Source organism: Pituophis catenifer, unplaced genomic scaffold (assembly GCF_029215685.1).
Source record: "Pituophis catenifer annectens isolate HBS135680 unplaced genomic scaffold, rPitCat1.0.hap2 SCAF_3, whole genome shotgun sequence".
NCBI lineage: Eukaryota > Metazoa > Chordata > Lepidosauria > Squamata > Colubridae > Pituophis > Pituophis catenifer.
The window spans coordinates 9392804-9414354 of NW_027256883.1; the positions used below are offsets into that span (position 1 = coordinate 9392804).

General features: G+C 41.1%; 1 protein-coding gene across 2 annotated transcripts in view; it reads right to left on the reverse strand.

The window, feature by feature from the left end:
* Positions 1 to 21551, reverse strand: part of KHDRBS3 (KH RNA binding domain containing, signal transduction associated 3) — a 136204-nt gene that overhangs the window by 11559 nt on the left and 103094 nt on the right. Inside the window, exons 8-10 of one of the 2 annotated variants that reach the window (XR_011600291.1) lie at positions 5737 to 5795; positions 2170 to 2319; positions 490 to 542 (exon numbers count right to left, since the gene is read on the reverse strand). Coding sequence is in view for 1 of the 2 variants with exons in the window: in XM_070942007.1 (XP_070798108.1) it covers positions 2228 to 2319; positions 5737 to 5795 (151 nt within the window). In the remaining variant the exon portion in view is untranslated. Of the gene's footprint in view, positions 1 to 489; positions 543 to 2013; positions 2320 to 5736; positions 5796 to 21551 lie in introns of those variants that run through there. The other variant, XM_070942007.1, reaches the window with a different exon arrangement.

The window sequence follows — 21551 nt, forward strand, 5'->3', positions numbered from 1 at the left end:
ACTCAAAATTTTCGCTAACGGTTCTCCAGAACTGGTCAGAACCTGCTGAAACCCACCTCTGGTGCAAAGTCACTGAAATTTGGATGTCAATACAGGATTCATACTGGGCTCTGAGCTTCCAGACCTACCGCAAACATAATTTCTTGCATTCTTGATTTTTTTTCATCTACCCCATAAAAATACCTTCCACCACAAAAACGGAACCACACCTTGAGGTTGGACCAATGCCATAACTGCATTGATGTGAACTGTTTCTGAATTCAGATGCAGTAAGAAGCATCAACCATAGCTTCCAAGTCACCGTTAATGGTGCAATGGGACACTCTGGAAGCGGAGAAAAATTTGGTTAGAAATCTCCGATTTCCTTCCTGATGGGTAGGAAAGCGTCCAACAGTCTGAAGTTATTTGAAAGCAATTCTCTGGTACATTATTAACTGAAGCTTAAAATAAATATAGATATAGATATAGGATATATATATAGATACCTACCAAAGTATCAAGAGAAAAAGGTTTCTTTGGCCTCCGTGCGTTCCATGTGACTCCTAATAAAAAGAAGAAAATGGGGTTTTTTTACTAATTCAAGAAACTCCACTTTTCTAAAAATCTAAAATCAGAAGAACAAATCGTAAACCATGAACACCAGAATTAAAAGACACCAAGCCAACAAAAAAGGAGTAAGGTTTAAGGGGCAAAAAAACATCTCTTCATGTTTTGAGTTCTTAGTTACATTATTTTGTCCATAAATTCTAGGATTTACAAGTTACTAGTTATGATGTTTTACATTGGTTTAATCATGAAGACTTGGCTCCAATTAAACTGACTAAGGCTTTTTCTTTTTTTTTTTTAGGTACTAGTACAAATTAAACTTTTTAAGATGAAATTTTAGATGGTTGATCTTAAAAGCCTCTCTCTGTAATCTAAAATAAAACGGTGGTAATTGGTAACGCTTCCCTGCTTTTATGGGTTATATTAAGATAAATTAAGTGAGATTAAAATCTTATTTGATTTATTTACCTTTTGCAAATGAAGACCGTTTTAAGGGTTACATCCTCAGCCTCTGACGAAAAGCGACCGCAATTAGTCATGTCAGAAAATCTTTAAAAGCTTTGAGTTTATTGCTTCCGGCACGAAGTGAGGTTGTCATTAAGGTATCAAAACTCTCAGAAAACAACAACAACAACAAAAAAAAAATATTCCAAAGTTGCACTAATGAAGAAATTGCTCAACAAGATGAAAAACTAAGTCACAGGTTATTTTTTGATTGATTCTCTGCGTTGTTTTTTTAATTTATCTGATTCAGAAAATGCATTAGCTATTTTAAAACAAGAATATATATATATATATATTTAAAGTTGGAATCCAGCCGCTCAATACCGTTTGGATACTTCCTTTAACAACTCTTTAAATCTATATTGTGTGCATAAATGGAAAACAACAGAGAGATAGCTACAGTAAACGTAAGGCACCTTTAGGTTTTTACCATTTTTTTTTTTAAAAAAACCAAAAATAGCTGAAACAGATATTTTAAGAGGAACCATTTTATGCTGATCGTGGTTAAAAAAAAATCACTCCTTCCCTGTTTACAACTATTTATTAAGGTTTTTAAATAAATAATGCATACTCTCACACACACTGATTTTTCTTTCAAAAGTTTATTTAGTATCAAGCAAGAATAAACTTTGCTTAACACTACAGAACATTTCAAGACTCAAATTACAAAATACCACATTATTTGCATTTGTGATCTTTCCCTTTTTTTTTTTTTACGCATGTTTTGCAAGAGAAAAAACTAGCAAAATAGTTGAAAGGTAAAACTAGAGAAGAACTTAATTGTTGAAAACCTTTAAAATAAAAGGTTACGCTTAGGTTAAAATAATAGATTAACATGTTTAGTAAACCTAGCTGTTTTTAACACTAGTTAAAGGTTTTTTTTTTTTCCTTTTTGTATTTCTTTCTTTTTTTTTTTTTTGATCACCTATTTTCCTTTTTTTTTTTCCTTCCCGCCCACCCTCTCCCAAATACAATCCAGAAATAAGAAAGCTCATTTCACGTGTCTTCCTTCCTGTACAGGTTTTTCAGTCAGCAAAAAATAGATTAAGCTCAGTCCGTCCATTCAGATTAAGCACTTTGATTTTTAATAAAAAGGGATTGTTCATAGAAAAAAATTACTTTGAACAGTTTACAGGACTGGTGGAGATTGGGCAATTCACAACATCGGACAGAATAATCAGTATCTTGCATATGGCTGCTCTCTGTAGCTTCCTTTTGTTGACCTGGCCGAAGGAGCCTTGTGTCTTGCGTTGGTCCAGTCTTCCTGTCCTGAAATCACAAAGTTTGGAAAAGGGGGTAAGGCGTTTTCTACCAAGCTTCAAGGTGAACATTTATTTTATTTTTCCCAAGATGGAGGAGGAATGGGTGAGGGGGAAAAAACATTCAACATCCAAAAGGAAAGATTTTTCACCCTTCCACGGTATCTTTTCCTTTGTCCTCAGCAGCCCCCGAAACACAAATTGCATGGGATTTCTGAACAAAAATTCAAACCTGGCTCAGAATGAGGATGCGGACCTCAACCTGAAGTCTCTGTAAAAGCTAGGCCCAAGTTTAATTCTTCAGTGGCAGCCAAGCTGTAGGCCACAGAATTACACTGGTACTCCTCTCCCCTCCTTAGCAACAGTTAAAAGCTGCCCTTTTTCCTGGTATAGAGTTGCGAAATATCTGTTTAATCCCATGAGACAGCATGCCCCAGAGTCCTCCCTTCCCGCCTTCCTTCCTGTCCTTCTCATCTTCCTTCCTTCCCCCTTCTCCTCCCATTTTCCTTCCTGTCCCTCTCACCTTCCTTTCTTCCGCTTCCTCTCATCTTCCTTTTCTTCTCCTGTCTTCCTTCCCCCTTCCCCTCCCATTTTCCTTCCTGTTCCTCTCACCTTCCTTTCTTCCCCTTCCTCTCATCCTCCTTTTCATCTCCTCTTCCTTCTCCTTTCCCCTCCCATCTTCCTTCCTGTTCCTCTCACCTTCCTTTCTTCCCCTTCCCCTTTCTCTCTCTCTCCTTCCTTCCCCGTTCTCCTCCCATCTTCCTTCCTGTCCCTCTCACCTTCCTTTCTTCCCCTTCCTCTCATCTTCCTTTTCTTCTCCTCTCTTCCTTCCCCCTTCCCCTCCCCTCTTCCTTCCTGTTTCTCTCACCTTCCTTTCTTCCCCTTCCTCTCATTTTCCTTTTCTTCTCCTTTCTTCCTTCCCCCTTCCCCTCCCATCTTCCTTCCTGTTTCTCTCACCTTCCTTTCTTCCCCTTCCTCTCCCATCTTTCTTCCTGTCCCTCCCTCCCTCCCTCCCAAGAAAAAAATAGAAAAAAAAAACACATAATGGTACTATTCTACTCATCTAAATCACTTCAAATAATGTAAGACATCAACAATAAAATCCTTAATGGGATGGCCCATTTTTTTGCTCATCGTCCAAAAGGAAGCAAAGATGGATGTAGGTGTATCCCCGCTTGGAGAAATCATTCCTGACTGGGGTATCCCAGCCTCAAATGATTCTTCCTGTAACTACACATATGAGAGTGCAAAGATCTGTAATGTAAGTGCATAATAGGAGTCTTGATAGTGCAGTGGTTAAGCTGCAGTATTGCAGGCTAACTCTGCCCACAGCCTGGAGTTCGAATCCTGACAGAGCTCGAGGTTGACATAGCTTTCCATTCTTCTGAGATTAGTAAAATGAGGACCCAGAACGTTGGGGGTAATATGTCGACTCTGTAAACCGCTCAGAGAGGGCTGTAAAGCATTATGTTAAGTCCGAATGCTATTGCAATAAATGATTCTTGACTCTTTTCTTTACTATTCCTAGCTCAGTCCCTGTGCATGAAGTGGGAGAAGAACAGGAGAACTGAGACTTGAGATGGTGTCAGCAGAAGTAGGGGGAAGACAGCAATGACTCACTCCCTGTTTGCACCAAGCACACCGTGAGCTCAGGGCTAAAATGTTCGCCTGCAAGAAGGCAAACAGGGGACAACTCATACTGATGTCGGAGCATGGAACAATCAAAGTTCTGAAGTCTATGGAGACCAATTTAGCATGTTGCAAGGGGGAAAAAAGAGGAAGCTTCGATAACTTTTCAGAGAATCGTGTAATCAGCTGCTTCCCCCTCAAGGTGACTTAAGAGTCATTTAAACCTGTGACATGGAGACAGCTTGCACGGTAGAATAATTTACTGTATCACGACAAACTCCCCAAGTTAAAAAGGATGGGTGCTTCAGTTGAGAAATGCTGTTTAATCCCCTTTTACCTACAAAGAGCCCCAGGGAAACAGGAATTCAGTCTTGTTTCCCCCAATGTCTAGCAATTAGCAGGGAAATCTGCAGTAACTCCCTCTGACAACAAGCAAAATATGGTGTGTGTGTGTGTGTGTGTGTAATTGTCTTCATGGGTGTGAAGGTGTCACTCTCAGTCCTGGTTGAAATTACGAGTCCCCGATATCTAGCCACAATTTTAAACTTTTCATCTGTTTTCCCATAACATCTTGGAACATCCTTCATCCGATACCTCTAGTCTATTACAATCCTTAAAAATTTAGCTTTGAGCTCCCCAAATCTTTGCTTTTTGTTTCATTCTATTTCATGGCTGGCTAGGGAATTCTGAGACTTGAAGTCCACACAGCTTAAAATGGCGGAGGTTGAGAAACATTGCTAGAGATGAAGAGGAGTTGTTCCGTATTCCGTCGTACCTACGCCATCCAATTTAGTGGAATGGGCAAATGCCTTGGCCAAAGTTCCTTACACGGTCAGCCATTTTGGTATCCACCTCTCACTCAGGGATGAAATCCAGCAGGTTCTGACAGGTTCTGGAGAACCGGTAGTGGAAATTTTGAGTAGTTCGGCAAGAGCGCTGAATGATTATTTAAGTTAAAACCAGCGGCAGGCGCTCCAGCCGGAAAAACGCCTGACCGCTATTAGCGCTTATAATTAAGTGAGATCGCAGCTCTCTGTCAATAGCTGAAAATTTAAAACTTTCCAATTATTTGCCTAATTTAACACAATGAAGTCTAGAGAATGAAGCACTCCAGTCTGGTCACCATTGACTGAGTGAAAAGACTGGACATGCGCAGTTAAAGTGGGCGGGACCAAGCTGTGGAGGAGATTTTGAATGGCACCCAGTCGGTTTAATGAAAGTGAAAGAAGTCCCAATGAGTGGAGTGTCGGAGCATCGAGGAGGAAAATTTGGATTTCACCACTGCCCCCCACTCTCCAGTTTGGCTGGCGACATGGTAAATTTAACTTCCTAATTACTCCATTCTGGGACTGACCCCACAATCCTCTGCTGTATAAAATGGCAAATTGAAAGGATCACAAAGCAGCATCATATAAGCTAGTCCATCCACAGCTCAGTGGAGGAATTTAAATCCAGAAATCCTGAATTGGAGCAATCTAACCTTTACAATAACCATGTAAGATAAAAATAAATCCCACTCACTTCCATATCTGTGTTGGAAACTAAGATAGCTAACTTTGTTAGAACCCAGAATCTGCCTTCCTGTAATTTCAAACTCTCCTTTTGCGTATACCGCATGCCGGAAAAAAGAGAGACAGAGAGAGAAATCATGCCTTCAATAATTTCATCTCCATGCATAATTAATTCCCATTTTCAATAATAATGACAACATGGAGCATTATTACTCTGGGAAACATATGGTAGCCATCACCCCTTTTTCTACATCAAAGTAGAATTCCAGAATATTAAAGGTACTCACTGTAAGAATCATACGTCTCGTCGTTCAAGCCATGGGCATAGTCATAGTAATCGCCACCACTGTTTGAAAGAAAAAGAAAATATATTCATTCATCTGGTTACAAGACAGAATGAAGCTGACTCTACTTAGCAGTTACATTTTTTGAAGGTCTTTCAAAAGAGCCTGTAGTACAGTGGAGTAAAACACTGTTATTAACATCTGCTGCTTGCAATTACTGCAAGTTCAAATCTCACCGGGCTCAAGGTTGACTCAGCCTTCCATCCTTTCAAAGGTAGGTGAAATGAGGACCCAGATTGTGGGGGCAATAAGCTGACTTTGTATAAATATACAAAAGTATGAAGGCTATTGCTTAACACACTGTAAGCCGCCCTGAGTCTCCGGAGAAGGGCGGCATATAAATTAAAGCCAAAAAAAAAAAAAAAAAAAAAAAAGCAGCAAGAAGACATTGGTGAGCATTGCATATTGACACAATGAACTCTGAGCATACCTGTCTCAGGTGACCCTAAATAAATATACCAAATTTATATTTGTTGATAAAGAAATAAAGGGAGACTTTATCAGCAAATATAAATTTGGTATAAAATGGTTTGTCATGAATGTGACTGCTTGAGGGCTCCTGGATTGGAGCTGAAAGGTGAAAGGGAAGCAGTATGCTCCCTCCCACATGTTGGGGTAGACCAGGTGCTTCGATAGAAAAACACACACACACACATATATATAAACACACCCTTTGAAGTAGACCATGATGTATAGGCAGACCTGTTGTTTGAACTTGCTGTCCGCCAGATGTTTCTTCACAGTTGTTCCCAAAGCCTCACTACACAGGCCAAAGGGTAGGAAGACTTGGGAGGTTTACCCAGGTAAGTATTAAAGAGCTCCAAATTCAGGTGGCTAAATGTATTCATTTTAAATACGTATAACAGTTCTTTGGTTTTGATTCCAAGGAGAAGCACAACGCCATAAGAGAAATCAAGTTATGATTTAAAAAAAAAAAAAATCACGTACAAAAAATGTGCTGACTTGATAATGCTTTAAAATGGCCACGGTGCGCAAATAAAGATGGAATTGTCTTTAAAAATAAATAAATAAATAAATAAATAAATAAATAAATAAATAAATAAATAAATAAATAAATAAAGGCAGTTCTAGTCCGCAGAAAGATTCCTTAGTGGAAAGTCGACTGCCAAAGTGAGCAAGCAAGCAAGCAAGAGAAATGAGCGGCTTGTTGCCTGCTTCTTCTCCAAGTAGAGATGAAGGATGAAGAGTTTTCTCCTGCTGGTGTTGCGGTTAATGTGATGGGGGTTAGTAGCTCATAAAGAGGTGTGTCAGTTGCTGGTCATCATCTCAGAGGAGGCACTAATGGCTCTTCAACTAACTGCACGTCTACTTTAGGCCAACCTGGTCCTTGATGCCAGATAACGCCTTGCTCTACTGAATCTTTAGATTCTTTTCAGCAATTAAAAAAAAACTGAATAGGAAGCGATCAAGACTAATCTGCTGTGACTGGTCCCATCCATCACTCCAACTTTGCTGGAGTCCCCATCCTATGCTGTCAGGTCAAATGTGTCCTCTGACTTGAACAGGCTGGGCCCTCCCTGCTCTACACTTCTGCCTTGTTAACCAAGGCAGATGTTAAAGCCTTGCAGATAGAAACTTTTGAAACTAAGATGTGCCTTTGACATAAGCTCCTGGGTTGAAAAGGTCTTGGACCCCAAGAAGAGTGAGGCCCATATCACATGCAAAAGGATGGGGGTGGGCTTTTCGGGAAGGGGAAGGATCTGAATAAGAGTTTCTTTGTTTTACTAGATTCAGCTAATTTTAAGGGTTTTATGATGTAGCTTTCAGGTGGTTCCTCATCAGAAAACGGGAGGAAATCAAGCCACTGTGTTCAGCAATTAGTTTGGGGTAGTAGTGAAGGTACTGGCTTTGAAAGCAGGAGGTGGTGAGTTGTAATCCCGCCTTAGGTTTGAGAGCCGGGCTGGGTGATTTTGGGCCAATCGCTAGGAGAAAGTGAGTTCTAGTCCTCCCTTAGGCACCAAAGCCAGTGAATTGGGTCACTTTGAGACAATCACCAGGAGGAGGTGAGTTCTAGTCCCACTTTAGGCATGAATGTCAGCTGGGCGACTTTGAGCCAGTCACTTACTCTCAACCTAACTCACCTCACAGTGTTGTTGCTGTGGGGAAAATAGGAAAAGGAAGGAATATTTTGTGTGTTTGCATTATTTATAACAGGAAGGAGAGAAAGAAAGGGAGAAAGGGAAAACGGAAGGAAGGAAGGAAGGAAGGAAGGAAGGAAGGAAGGAAGGAAGGAAGGGACGGTAGACTGCAGGTGGCTGGATGCTTGCAGGTTGCTAAATCCTGCCTTGGCCCATGAGCTCTAAATTAAAGGTAATATTCCCAAATGTCAGTTTGCTCCTCAGGAATGTTCCAGATATTCTCCAGCAGGCTCCTGCCAGATGAATCAGCACTGCATATTTGCAATTTTGAATTTGTAATCAGCACAGTCTACCATTTTCCTCTCTGCTGCAGGAGTTGTGTTTTTTGAGCAGAAAAGCAACATTTATGGCCCGGGGCCATGAATTGGACGCTTCGTTAGCTCATTAAATGCAACCATTCTCGCTTTGCATGGTAGCCGCCCTCCCCTATGGAAAGCACATGAGATAACTATCAGTACTACAAGGATGTGGGAGCCCAAGAGACACCGCTGCTAATCTACTCCATAAAGAACTCCCAACCAGAATTATGGAACACAGTCTGAACAGATTTGCAGGAGAAGAAAACGCAACACTGTTTTTGACTCACAAAACTTTATGTCCCCCCCCACCCCCACCCCTTCCCATCACACCAAGATGCTCATATCTTGACGGAGACCTTTGCAGTGACAGTTGCTATTCCTTCCCTACAATATCTTGATTACTTATTGTAGGAGCCATCAAGGCTGGAAGCGTCAAGCAGCTGAGCCCCTCTTCCACTCCCTGTCAATCCTGTCAGAATTATTTTGGCCGGGCTTCGTTTCACAAACCCAAAAGCCTGTTAAAGTAAACATGACTCGCCTCTCGTGGGCATGTAAACAGCAAAACCAATAATCCTTGGAAAGGAAGAAAAATCACTTATTTACATTGAAGGTGTATGAAAAAAAGCCCACAAATGTTATTAGCTGACAGACCCTTCACCCACGGTAATCGTGTATATATATATATAAAAAGTAGTAGTAACTCAAAGCGATCGCTGAGACTACATTTTGGTGGGTTCACCTCAGCCTGGAGGGGAGCAGCATCCTGCTTGGGTAACCCTCGGCAGACTGAAGACGACCTGGCTTATTAAATTATAAAATCTCTTTTGCTAAATAGTCTGTAGAGATTCTCAGTCATCCAGGTTGTCCCCAAGGTGCTTTTTCAAGAACCAACTGGACTTTATGTTTTTTTCTTTGAAGACATTTCACTTCTCATCCAAGAAGCTTCTTCAGGTCTGACTGGATGGTGGGGGAATGGAAGGATTTATATTCCTTGCAGATAGCTGGTCATTTGTATCCTTTTAGAGGGTCGTTGAAGCACCTGAGTAGGAATATAAATGCAAGGAATACAAAACCTTCCATTCCCCACTATCCTGTCAGAGCTGAAGAAGCTTCTTGGATGAGAAGCGATACGTCTTCAAAAGAAAAAACAAGAAAGTCCAGTTGCCTCCTGAAAAAGCACCTTTAGCACTCTTTTGCTAAATATTAGGTTATTTACCTATGAGACCGTCATTTGCCACCAATAGCCTCCCACCGACCAGTTCGTTCTCACAGGGAGGGACTACTCAGGGTACCGTCAGTCAAATTATGCCGACTGGCGACTCCCAGGGGGAGGGCCTTCTCTGTGGGGGCTCCAACCCTTTGGAATGAACTGCCCCCGGAGATACGGAATATCCCTGATCTCCGTGCCTTCCGCCGTGCCCTCAAGACCCTGATGTTCCAACAGGCAGGGCTAAACATATGAACATGTGAATGTTTTTAAAATGTTATCTAATTTTAAGTTCTATTTAATTGGGCCAAACTATGTTATAATAATAATTTTAATTAGCAATTTTATGAAGTTTGTGTATCTATATTTTTCTTAACTGTACACCGCCTTGAGTCCTACGGGAGAAAGGCGGTATAGAAATATAATAAATAAATAAATAAATTTAAGGAAGCTGCAACCCACATAGGAAACTATAGCTAGGTGACTGATTCCTGGGTTCAATGACCAGGTGAGAATTCTCTTCTTGCCTAACAGCAGGCTCACAAAATGTATTTGTGTCTCTTGTATTTTTGCTATCACTTCAGAGCCTCCTGAAATTATATTTTTAAGGAAGGGCCTGTTGCAGAATAAAGCTCTTTGCGCCCTGCTCAGCGAAACTGCGACGTGCCCGCCTGTGACTGCAAGGGCTGTTATCATTTTTCTCGATAAAATAATTTTGGCCAGAGGGAAAAAAAATACTCGGCAGGTAGTTCTGCAGTTTTCGTTGCACAAGGCCGAAAGACAGACAACGAGGGGCCAAAAGGTGTAAGCAGAAAGGCTGTTGGAAATTGACAGAATCTGCAAATCCGGAAAGCAGCGTGGTTAGAAGACGTGACTAAGTGCTGAAATCATTTTTTTTTTTTAATATGGGGCATTGGACGTTTCTCTTGTTGTTTTAGTTTCATTTCAGAAAAAAAAAAGAAGCTAAAAGTTGCTGCCATTCTCAGTGGAAAACAAAACTAGGACAGAGAACATACAGGAAGATCTTGACTTACGACGATAGAGCCCAAAATTTAAGTTGCTAAGTGGAACATTTCTTAAGTGAGTTTGCTCCATTTTACGACTTTGCTTGCCATGGTTGTTTAGTAAACCACTGCATTTGTTAAGTCAGTAACATGGTTGTTAAGTGACTCTGGATTTCCCCATTGACTTCGCTTGTCAGAAGTTTGCAGAAGTTGGTCACATGACCCCAAGACATTACAATCGTCATAAATATTGCCAAGGATGTGAATGTTGATTGTTTGACCATCAGGATGGTATATGGTCGTAAGTTGTGAAAAATGGTCATAATAACTTTTTTCAGTGCCGCTGTAACTTTGAACGGACAGTAAATGAACTGTTGCAAGTCAAAAATTATCTGTATTTATTTACCTAGCAGATTTGCAATCAAAAGTATCACAAACCTATAAGGTGTTTATAGTTTTAGCTTGGGAAGCAATTGTGCCTATTCCTAAACAGGAGGCCCTTTTAAACTGTCATTCATGCCCGAGTCTAAATGTGATAAAGAAATAAATATATTTTAACTGTGTTCTTTATGTATGAGCTAATGAAATGAATTCCAACCTGGCTCAAAACAGAACGACTAAATCAAAGTCACCGCTAAGTGCCAGAAATATCACAGGCAGAAACTGACCAGCAAGTGATGAATTCATTTTATTGTCCTAAAACAAGCCAGTAGACGAAACAAAAACCTGGTTTGGACCTGCACAAAAATGGAAAAAAACGACAGGGTGGCTCAAAGGATTGGATAAGATTTCTCCAAACAGGTTCGTAATAAAGTTGATCTGAAACTCAGCAATACGTTGGACTTTCCAGATTTCAACTGAAACAAACCAGGGGGCTCTCAATGGAACAGAGACTCCTTGGTCCCTGTCTCCATCCTCCTCTGCGTGGTTGTGCACGACAGGAATTGTGGGAGTTGAGCTCCCCACATCTTCCAGCTGCCACGGCTGAGAAATGGTGACCTAAAGCAACAGCTCGCTTCCATCTTCAGGTTTATCCTATCTTTCCAATAGACCAGAGGATCGTAAATCAAATTAATTGACACGCGGCACTAAGCGAGAGGAGATATGCTAAAACACCACAGACTCCCAGGAAGCAAAGTTTCCCAGATCAGCTCTTCCATCTCTTAGCGTCTACAAGTCTGCTACTTGCTTGACCTTTGCAAAGGCTTCAACGCAAGAGTTTCCGGCATGGTTCACTTACATGGAGTAACTCGGATGCCCAAAGTGAAACCTTTCATCTTCTGCATGAATAGCACTTCAGGTTCAAAGCCTCCGGTCAGCTGGAAAGAGACCTGCCTAATCGTGTTAGATCAACAGTCATGGAGATCCATATCAGGTTAAACCTTGGGCAAGTCTGGCTGCTCGGTGTAGCGCTATGATTTATGAAATCCTCCTACCTTCCCGTGGCTGAGTAAAAGGTCTTCTCCTACATATATGCAGCAGCTTCTTAGCAGACGAAAGCTTTTTTTAATTTTTTTTTTTTTTTTAGTGAAGATGCTAAAGATTCCTCGTGCAACCTTTGTGCTATCCGAAAAGTACTGGCAGTCCTCAATCCATTCAAAGTGACTTGAGAGTCGCAGCATCCCCATCCTCGTTCCAAAGGTGTTTTTTTTTTTCTTCCCAAGACGCAACTGGACTTTCTGATTTTTCTTTGAAGATGTTTGGGTTCTCATTCAAGAAGCTTCTTCACCTCTGACTGGAATAGAAGGATTTATAGTCCTTGCAGACAGCTGGTCATTTGCATTATTTTAGAGCAGGGGTGTCAAACTCAAGGCCCGGGGGCCGGATCCAGCCGGCGGGGTGCTTAGATCTGGCCCATGGGGCCAGCCTGGAAACGGCGAAGGACCGGCAGTGCCTCTGTCAACAAAAACAGAGCTCGGGAGGACTGCACGCAGCCCTCCCGAGCTCTGTTTTCGCTGGCAGAGGATTGCAGGAGGCCGCGCAGCCGAAAACAGAGCTCAGGATCCCGTTTTCACTGGCAAAGCGCTCAGGCCACCACAGGCACCCCTGACATGAGTGACATTGAGCTGGCCACATCCCCCCGGCCTCCGTAAGGTCAAACACAACCCTGATGCGGCGCTCAATGAAAACGAGTTTGACACCTGTGTTTTAGAGAGTCGTTGAGGCCACCTAGAGGTTTATCTGTGACCCTCAGGGTCATCTGAGTGGTGCAAATTGGTGTGGAGCCTTCTTGGGACTATTGAAAGGACTGTGTTGTAGACTGGCGATAGATAATGTTGTATCCCTCCCCCTCTGTTGAGAGAGGGCTGTTCAATTTTGACATAATGGCCTCTTCAACAGTTCCAAGAAGGCTCCACACCCATTTGCACCACTCAGGTGACCCTGACGATACAGATAAAACTTCCAGGCGGCCTCAATGACTCTCTTAAAGAACGCAAATGACCAGCTGTCTGCAAGGAGAAAAATCCTTCTATTCCCCACCGTCCAGTCAGAGCTGAAGAAGCTTCTTAGATGAGAAGTGAAACGTCTTCAAAGAAAAACCAGAAAGTCCAGTTGCCTCTTGAAAAAAGCACCTTTGGAACAACCATGACCTGGATGACTGATAATCTTCACAGGCATCACCACGGTCACATGAGCAAAATTCCTTCCATAAATATGAGCAAACGACTCATATTTATGACGGTTGCAGTGTTCCTGGAGTCATGTGATTCCCTTTCGCGACTTTCTGACAAGCCAAGTCAATGGGGAAGCCAGACTCACTTAACAACCGTGTTACTAACTCAACAACTGCACTGATTCGTTTAACAACTGTGGCAACAAAGGTCATAAAATGGGGCAAAACTCACTTAACAGCCATCTCACTTAGCAAAAGACTCAATTGAGGTTGTAAGTTGAGGAGCACCTGTATTTTCTAATGGTCTCAGGACCATTTCCAAGGATGTCAGATGAGGCAGCTTGGGTTTTTCTAACAAAAAGATTTTTCCACGTCTTTCCTCTTGTTTGAGATTAGCACGACAGTATCTAATCAATAGCAACCCCGTTTCTTCGGCCGTGGCTTTTTATGCTTTGCTCCTTTGTGCCTTTTTTGTGGTGAGGTAGCTTAACATCAGCAAGAACATCAATCCCTGATTTTCATCCTTTATTCCAGGCTGGCACTTGTAGCCAGCTTTCATCCCCTACAGCTAATGGTTGCTTGGTTGTCTCCCAAGCAATTAAAACAAATATAAGCAGGATAATCTCCAGCTGTAGCATAATCTTAAAATGTCTTTTATCTCTTGAGAATAGCATGTCACAGCCCTCACCCTACAAAACACTCTCGGGCTCACAAAGAATAAGCCTTCCGATGATCCCTTTTAAAGTACTAATTTTCCCTTGGCTTTTTTTCACCCCAAGCTGGGCGCCTCTAAACATATTTATTTTTATTGACCGATGGTTATTTTTTTAGGCCACTCATCATCTTAATCCCCGGGTGTTGTACAAAAGGCCAGGTTGGGAGTGGAGTTAATGAGCTGGCTGGAACGCTGGAAGATATTCTACACATCTTGAATGTATTTATTTATCCAATTTCTCTAGCCGCCCATCTCAATCCAATTGATCGCAGAGTAATACCACAGCAATTAAAACCACAAAAAATGATTATGCATTGTCTGGGTGACCAGATTTGGCTAGAGAAAGTAAATGCAATACCCTATATTCAATATTTTTAATTGACAGGCACTTCCATGCCTAAACTGTTTCTACCTTCTACAATTTGCTGCAGATTTGCCGGATGGGGAATTCTGGGAGTTGAAGTCCAGCTTGAAAAACTCTGTTTTACACACTCTTCTTTCGTTGTGCCATTCCTGAACATTTTCGTTCCCTGCCGAAGAATTAAATTGGTTGCAGGTATTGGGTATGTCTAGTTTGATGAAAAGAAGGACTAGGGGAGACATGATAGCAGTGTTCCAATATTTGAGGGGCTGCCACAAAGAAGAGGGGAGCCAACCTATTCTCCAAAGCACCTGAAGGCAGGACAAGAAGCCATAGATGGAAACTGATCAAGGAGAGAAGCAACCTAGAACTAAGGAGAAATTTCCTGACAGTTAGAACAATTAATCAATGGAACAACTTGCCTCCAGAAGTTGTGAATGCTCTAGACACTTTTTAAGAAGAGTTTGGACAGCTATTTGTCTGAAATGTATAGGGTTTCCTGCCCTAGCAGGAGGTTGGATTAGAAGACCTCCAAGGTTCCTTCCAACTTTATTATTTTGTTAATCTGTTAATCCTTACAAAGCAGAGTGAAGTTGACTTTACGTCATCCTCAATGTTGCTTCTGAAACACTGCATGTACACAGGGGACACCAAGAGTTAAATCGGGCCTGTCTCCACAAATTCCTTTCCTGTCCCCCAAAACCACAAAAATAAATTAGCTAATAAATAGCGCCACTGCCTTCTATCCCTTCAGCTAGGATGGGAAAGTGATGATTTCCCCCCCTTCCTTTTTAAAAAAGGAAGCATACTCAATTTAAGACCACAATTGAGCCCCAAATTTCTGTTGCTATCGTATTTCTCGGACTATAAGACACACTTTTTTGTCTCCAAAAAAAGGGGGTGAAAATGTCTGTGCATCTTATAGACCGAATATTGCCAAAGCCCCGCCCATCCACTGGCCATTTTTTTGCCTTCACCTCCCCCCTTTTTTTCGGCCCATTTTCAGGGCTTTTTTCGGCCCGTTTTTTCAGATTTTTTCAGCCCATTTTTGAGGTTTTTTACAGCCCATTTTTCCAGCTTTTTTTGGCCCGTTTTTTCAGATTTTTTTCAGCCCATTTTCAAGGCTTTTTTTGGCCATTGTTTTCAGGAAAAAACGGCCTGAAAAAAAGCCTCAAAAACAGGCTGAAAAAAGCCTTGAAAATGGGCCGAAAAAATGGGCCGAAAAAAGTCTCATAAAGGAGCTGAAAAAAGCCTAGAAAACGGGCAGAGAAAAGCCTTGAGAATGGGCTGAAAAGGCTGGAAAAAGCTCGAAAATGGGGCCCGCGGAGCCCAAAAACTTTTTTTTGTTGATTTCCTCTTCTAAATTTAGGTATGTCTTATGGCCAGGTGTGTCTTATAGTCCAAAAAATACAGTAACTAAAACAGCTGTGAAGTGATTTTTACCCCATTTTACAACCTTTTTCCCCTTTCCTTCTTCAGTGACCCACTACAGTTGTTAAGTTAGGAACACGGTTGTTAAGCGAATCCGGCTTCCCCCATTGGACTTTGCTTGTCAGAAGGTCGCAAGAGGTGATCACGTGACCCCGGGCCACTGCGACCATCATAAATACATGCCAGTGGCCAAGCGTCCAAATTCTGCTCACGTGAGCATGGGGATGCTGCAACAGTTGTTAAGTGTGAAAAATGCAAGAATGCACGGTTTCTATAAAGAACCAACGGAACTAGACCAGATATTACTACGGACAGATGAAAAATTAATTTAAAAAAATTACAGCCATTTATTGAGTATTAAAACGGAAGAAGAACAAGTGAAAGAAACAATCAGTTTCTTTCCCACAGTTTCTAAAACATCTTATCATAACCAAAGCTAAAAATTCTGGTTATTCAATAGTACTAGACCAGGGGTAGGCAACTGTGGCCCTTTTATAACCTGTGGACTTCAACTCCCAGAATTCTTGAGCCAGCTTGGCTGTCTCAGGAATTCTGGGGGTTGAAGTCCACAGGTTGTAAAAGGGCCACAGTTTGGCAGAAATTGTGAGCTAGAAGCTGTAAATTAATAATGTCAACGGCCTATAAGGAAAACCTATACAAAATGTTTTACAGATGGCATTTACCACCAGCGAGGTTAGCAAAGATGTTTGAAAACTTATCAGCTAAATGTTGAAAGTGTAATCAAACACCAGGTTCATATTATCATATGTGGTGGACATGCCCAAAGGCAAAAAAAAAATAAAATAAAATATTGGACTAAAATATATACTTGGTTAGGAAAAAAAATAAAACAACACATAGATTTGAAACCAGAAATATTTCTGCTGAGGATTCTACCAGAACAGTATAATAAAGAGAATACATATTTAATTCTGCATGTAGTAACGGCAGCAAGAATAGTGTTTGAACAACAATGGAATAATGATGAGGTCCCAACAGATGAAAGTGCAATAAAAAAATATTAGAATGTGCTGAGATGGATACCGTATTTTCCCGAAAATAAGACCCTGTCTTATATTTTTTTGAACCCCAAAATAAGCGCATGGCCTTATTGCCATGCATTCAAAAACCCGATTGGCCTTATTATCAGGGGATGTCTTATTTTGGGGGATACGAGGTAGATTGACACTTAAAATAAAAGAAAAGGAAGAAACAGAACACTTCTTAACATGGGAGATATCTTACCAATGCTTAACTAACAAAAACAGAACTTAGTATTTAAAAAGAATTCAAAGAGATAATAAAAATTTGTATTGAAAATATTGAAAGATGGACAAACTAATTGTTTTATTTTTATGATTAATACTGATATATTTATTAAGATTACTAGTATGATGTTTTTAAATAATAATAATAATAATAATAATAATAATAATAATAATAATAATAATAATAATAATAATAATAATAATAATAATAATAATTTTATTTCTATACCGCCCTTCTCCCGAAGGACTCAGGGCGGTGTACAGCCTATTTAAAAACACAAGACAAACATCAATTTAAAATTATTAAATAAATTTGGCTCCATTTAAAACCCCAGAAATTTAAAATACCCCAATTTAAAATTATCACGTCGATAGCCCGGCCTGGCCGGAACAACAGGGTCTTCAGTGCACAGCGAAATACACGGAGGTCAGGGATCTTACGTATTTCCGGGGGCAGTTCATTCCACCGGGCTGGGGCTCCCACAGAGAAGGCCCTCCCCCTGGGTGTCGCCAGCCGACATAACTTGGCTGATGGCACCCTGAGGAGACCCTCTCTGTGGGAGCGAATTGTTTGTTATTGTTTTTAATCATGGGGCCAAATTTATATATATCTTTTTAATTGTATTTTAATGTTTGTAGTTTATGCTTTTACTTGGCTGTTCACCGCCCTGAGTCCTCAGGGAGAAGGGTGGTATACAAATTTATAAATAAATAAATAAATATGGTTATTGTTGTACTTTTACTCAAAATGAATTATGCCCAGACAACACGTGGTTTGGATAGACATGGGATTTTTTTTATGGTTTTAAAGACAAAATGTACTACCAGTATCTGAAATTTCCAGATGTTTCTTGCTTGGAACTTTTTAAACAGCAAATTTCCTTTCTCAGTTCACACTCTGCAAAGGCTTTAACGCAGAAGACGCACAAAAGGCAAAGCTAATTAAAATGCCTTTCCCGGGGAGCCATTTCGACGGAGCGCGCGCACACAATTTCCACGTCTGAACTGAACAACTTTCTGGGAACAAGGCTTGGCTGCTTTGCACACAGAAACCTTGCAGTGCCAGAAGGGGATTAGATCTCAGGCACATCCCCTCCGCTTTTGCTTTCTCAACTAGAGCGCGCAAAAACTTGGAACTCTTCCCCTGAGCCTTCTGTGATCAGGAAAACAAAGTTGCCTGTTTAAAAATTCAAAAGTATTTGTAATTGATGCTGAAGAAGCCTTCCAGATTTGACGCCGTTCGCAGGACATCATCTGCCATGTGGAGCTGAGAAAAGTGAAAAAAAAAAATGTGCCTCTCACTTTTAACACAACACTTTTTTATTGGGAACAGACCTGCTTTCAAAGGAGAGAAAGCAGATGCCTCATTAAAACTCACTCTTACCTCCATTATAGTTACTTTTCCTTGTGAAAGTCAAGCAATCCTGTATTTCCGAGCAGTAGATTTTAAGAGACGTCTTCACGTCTGTTCACAGGCAGACAGGAATACATTTTTATGACCTCAACGTGATGGATATCCTTGAGACAGATATATTACAGCTGGAAGCAGCTTCACTTACATAGTGCAATGTTTCAAATGGAAGGCTTTCTTTTTTTGTTCTTTTCAAGAATAATGAGTGTAGAGCTGCAGTTGGTTTTCAGTTCTTCAATGTAGTAATTCATTCCCCACTCCAGCGTTTCATACCAACTCCCAGAATTCCCCAGCCAGGATCCACCCACCTTAAAGGTATCAAGGTTGAGAAACACTGGTACAGACTATCTCTTCCTCCTGTTCCTTGTGTGTCTAACCACACTTGGCCAAATAAACTAGAAGGAGATTCTCTTACCATTCCAGGTAAGTGGCTGTCCAATCCCTTCTTAAAAACCAACTGTCAGGGCTCCGACGAATGCCCTAATTAACTCATGAGCCTCAAGCCAAGTTTCAAAAGGAATCCAGTTATTTCTAAGGAGAAACATGTCGGCAGCTTTCCAAGTGTAGTCAACTCTGCCGCACGTAATTTACTGCTCAACTTTGACCCTGTCACCCCCCCCTCCTCTCAGGCTGTGTCATGAATCACATTCTCCAAGGAGGCACTTTCACGGGCTGTAGAAACCACGCCTCACGAACTGGCTCTGGTAATCTGAGATCTAACCTTTGAGGAAGGTATGCATGGAATGTGGCTGCTGAATTGCTCCGTCAGTTCTCTCCCCCCCCTTCTACCTATGGCAACTTGAGAGCAGACTAAAAATGCTTTGCAAGTTGACACCAACAACACCCCCAACTTCTGAAGGCAAGTCATCCCACTGGTTAATTGTTCTCACTGTCAGGAGATTTCTCCATAGTTCCAGGTTGCTTGTCTCCTTGGTTAGTTTCCATCCATTGTTTCTTGTCTGCCCTCAGGTGCTTTGGAGAATAGGTTGACTCTCTCCCTCATCTTTGTAGGAGCCCCTCAAATATCGGAAAACTGCTATCATGTCTACCCTAGTCCTTCCTTTCACTAGATACACCCAATTCCTGCAACCGTTCTTCATATGTTTCATCCTCCAGTCCTCTAATTATCTTTGTTGCTCTTCTCTGCATTCTTTCTGGATCTCAACATCTTTTTACAATATGGTGCCCAAAACTGGATGAGGTATTCTAGGTGTGGTCTTACTAAGGTTTTATAAAGCCTTATATATAAATACTGTATATTATATAACAAATACCATATATAGTATGTAACGTCTTTCTCAGATTTGTGAGTTGAAGAGATATTTCTGATGGTCAACAAAAAGCAAAATTGGATTAGGACATGTTGGGATGGTCCTAAACTCAAATGTGCCGCGTCCAAGTCCAGATCTTTATGTGTGTGTGTGTATGTATGGCAAGTTGTGGGGGGGGGGGAGGGGGAGGAAGGGAGAGACAGCGCACACTGTGGTTGGAATGCAGTATTGCACGCAAACTCTGCTCACTGCCAGGTGTTCGATCCTGACCGGCTCAAAGTTGACTCAGCCTTCCATCTGTGGGTAAAATGAGGACCCAGATTGTTGGGGCTGATATGCTGACTCTGTAAATTGCTTAGAGGGGGCTATAAAGCATTGTGAAGCTGTATATAAATGTATATATATATACACACACACATATAAAATTTGTGTATACATACATACGTTAGCAGAGCTGATGATGTTAGCAGAGGCTAACAAAAGCTATTTTAAAGTTCCGGAGATTGCAATGTCTGTCTCTTCTTTTATAGCTACACCTGGAACTCGTATTTTTAGGATTGTTCGTTCGTTCGTACGTATGTATGTATATAAAACAAGTATATGCACACACACACACACACACACACACACACACACACACACACACAGATCTGGACATTTGAGTTTAGGACCATCTTAACATGTCCCAATCCAACTTTGCCTTCTGTTGACCATCAGAAATATCTCTTTGACTCACAAATCTGAGAAAAATGTAACGTACTATGCCTCACCTTTAAGCACTTAATCTTCCGCTTAGCAAAAACAAGAGAAAACTGAGTACTATTTAATTGATATAGCACTGAAGGCTGCATTGAAAAATGGCAGCAAATAATTAGATGTGAAATTTTTATTTCATTTCCTGCCGAGTTGGAAGGCTACTCCTAACTTGTAAATTCAGGATACATTCATGGAGAGAAAAGGCTGCCTTTACCAGCAACAATAGCTTGGCATCCGTGAGAGTGTTTAAAACATATTTATTTGGGTGTGACTGGCAACGTACTGCTGATTCATATAAAATTCAGAGAAACGGCAGCCCGACGGTTAGCAAGTCTGTTTTGAGTACGGTTTTTGAAATCTCAATGCTACCGTTTCAAGATGCAATGCGGGGCCTTCAGACTTCAATGATCCAATTACATCGACTCTAAAGATCCAAGAAGAATGTTGCCGCGTGCCTTCGCAACAATGCAGCATCATTTGTCCTGTGATTGATAACTGCAGAGCAACACAAGCACAGCCTGGGTGCTTTCAACCTCCCGCTTTCCCTAAGCAAAAAGAATTTCTCGGCAATACACTTTTTTAGTTGTTGCTGTTTCCTTTCTTATTGGACTCAGGAGTTCAATTCAGTCCTCCGCTGCGGCTTGAGAATATCGTCAGAATTCGAGCGTTTCAGTCAAGGCATTCCTGGCCACAAAAGTCATAACAAGCCACTCGATTTTGGGAGGAAGAGGGGGAGGTAGGCTGTAATAACAGTAAAAGAGAAATGGCAAAAAAAGAAAGAAAGAAAGAAAGAAAGAAAGAAAGAAAGAAAGAAAGAAAGAAAGAAAGAAAGAAAGAAAGAAAGAAAGAAAGAAAGAAAGAAAGAAAAGAAAAGAAAAAGAAAAGCCTCTGAAAAACAAGGACAAATGATGAAAATAATGTGTAGGAACCCTGGAGATTTGAACAATGACGTCACACATTCCAAAAGCAAGGGGCATTCTTTGCATGTAAAGTTCAAAAGTCTTATTTTAGGTGCCTTTTTGCTTTTAATTTTGATTCACAACCACATTGGATCTGACCCCCTAACCTCCACGAATTATCTCTTGGGGGGGGGGAAGGGATGAGGGATGGGTCTGCCTATCAAGATGAGGTGGAACAGTTGCTTTCGAGGTGTGGAGACAATAACTTGGTCCTTAACACAAGTAAGACCAAGGAGCTTATAGTGGACTATAGAAGGAATAGATCAGACATCCAGCCCTTGCTTATCAGTGGAGACCGAGTGG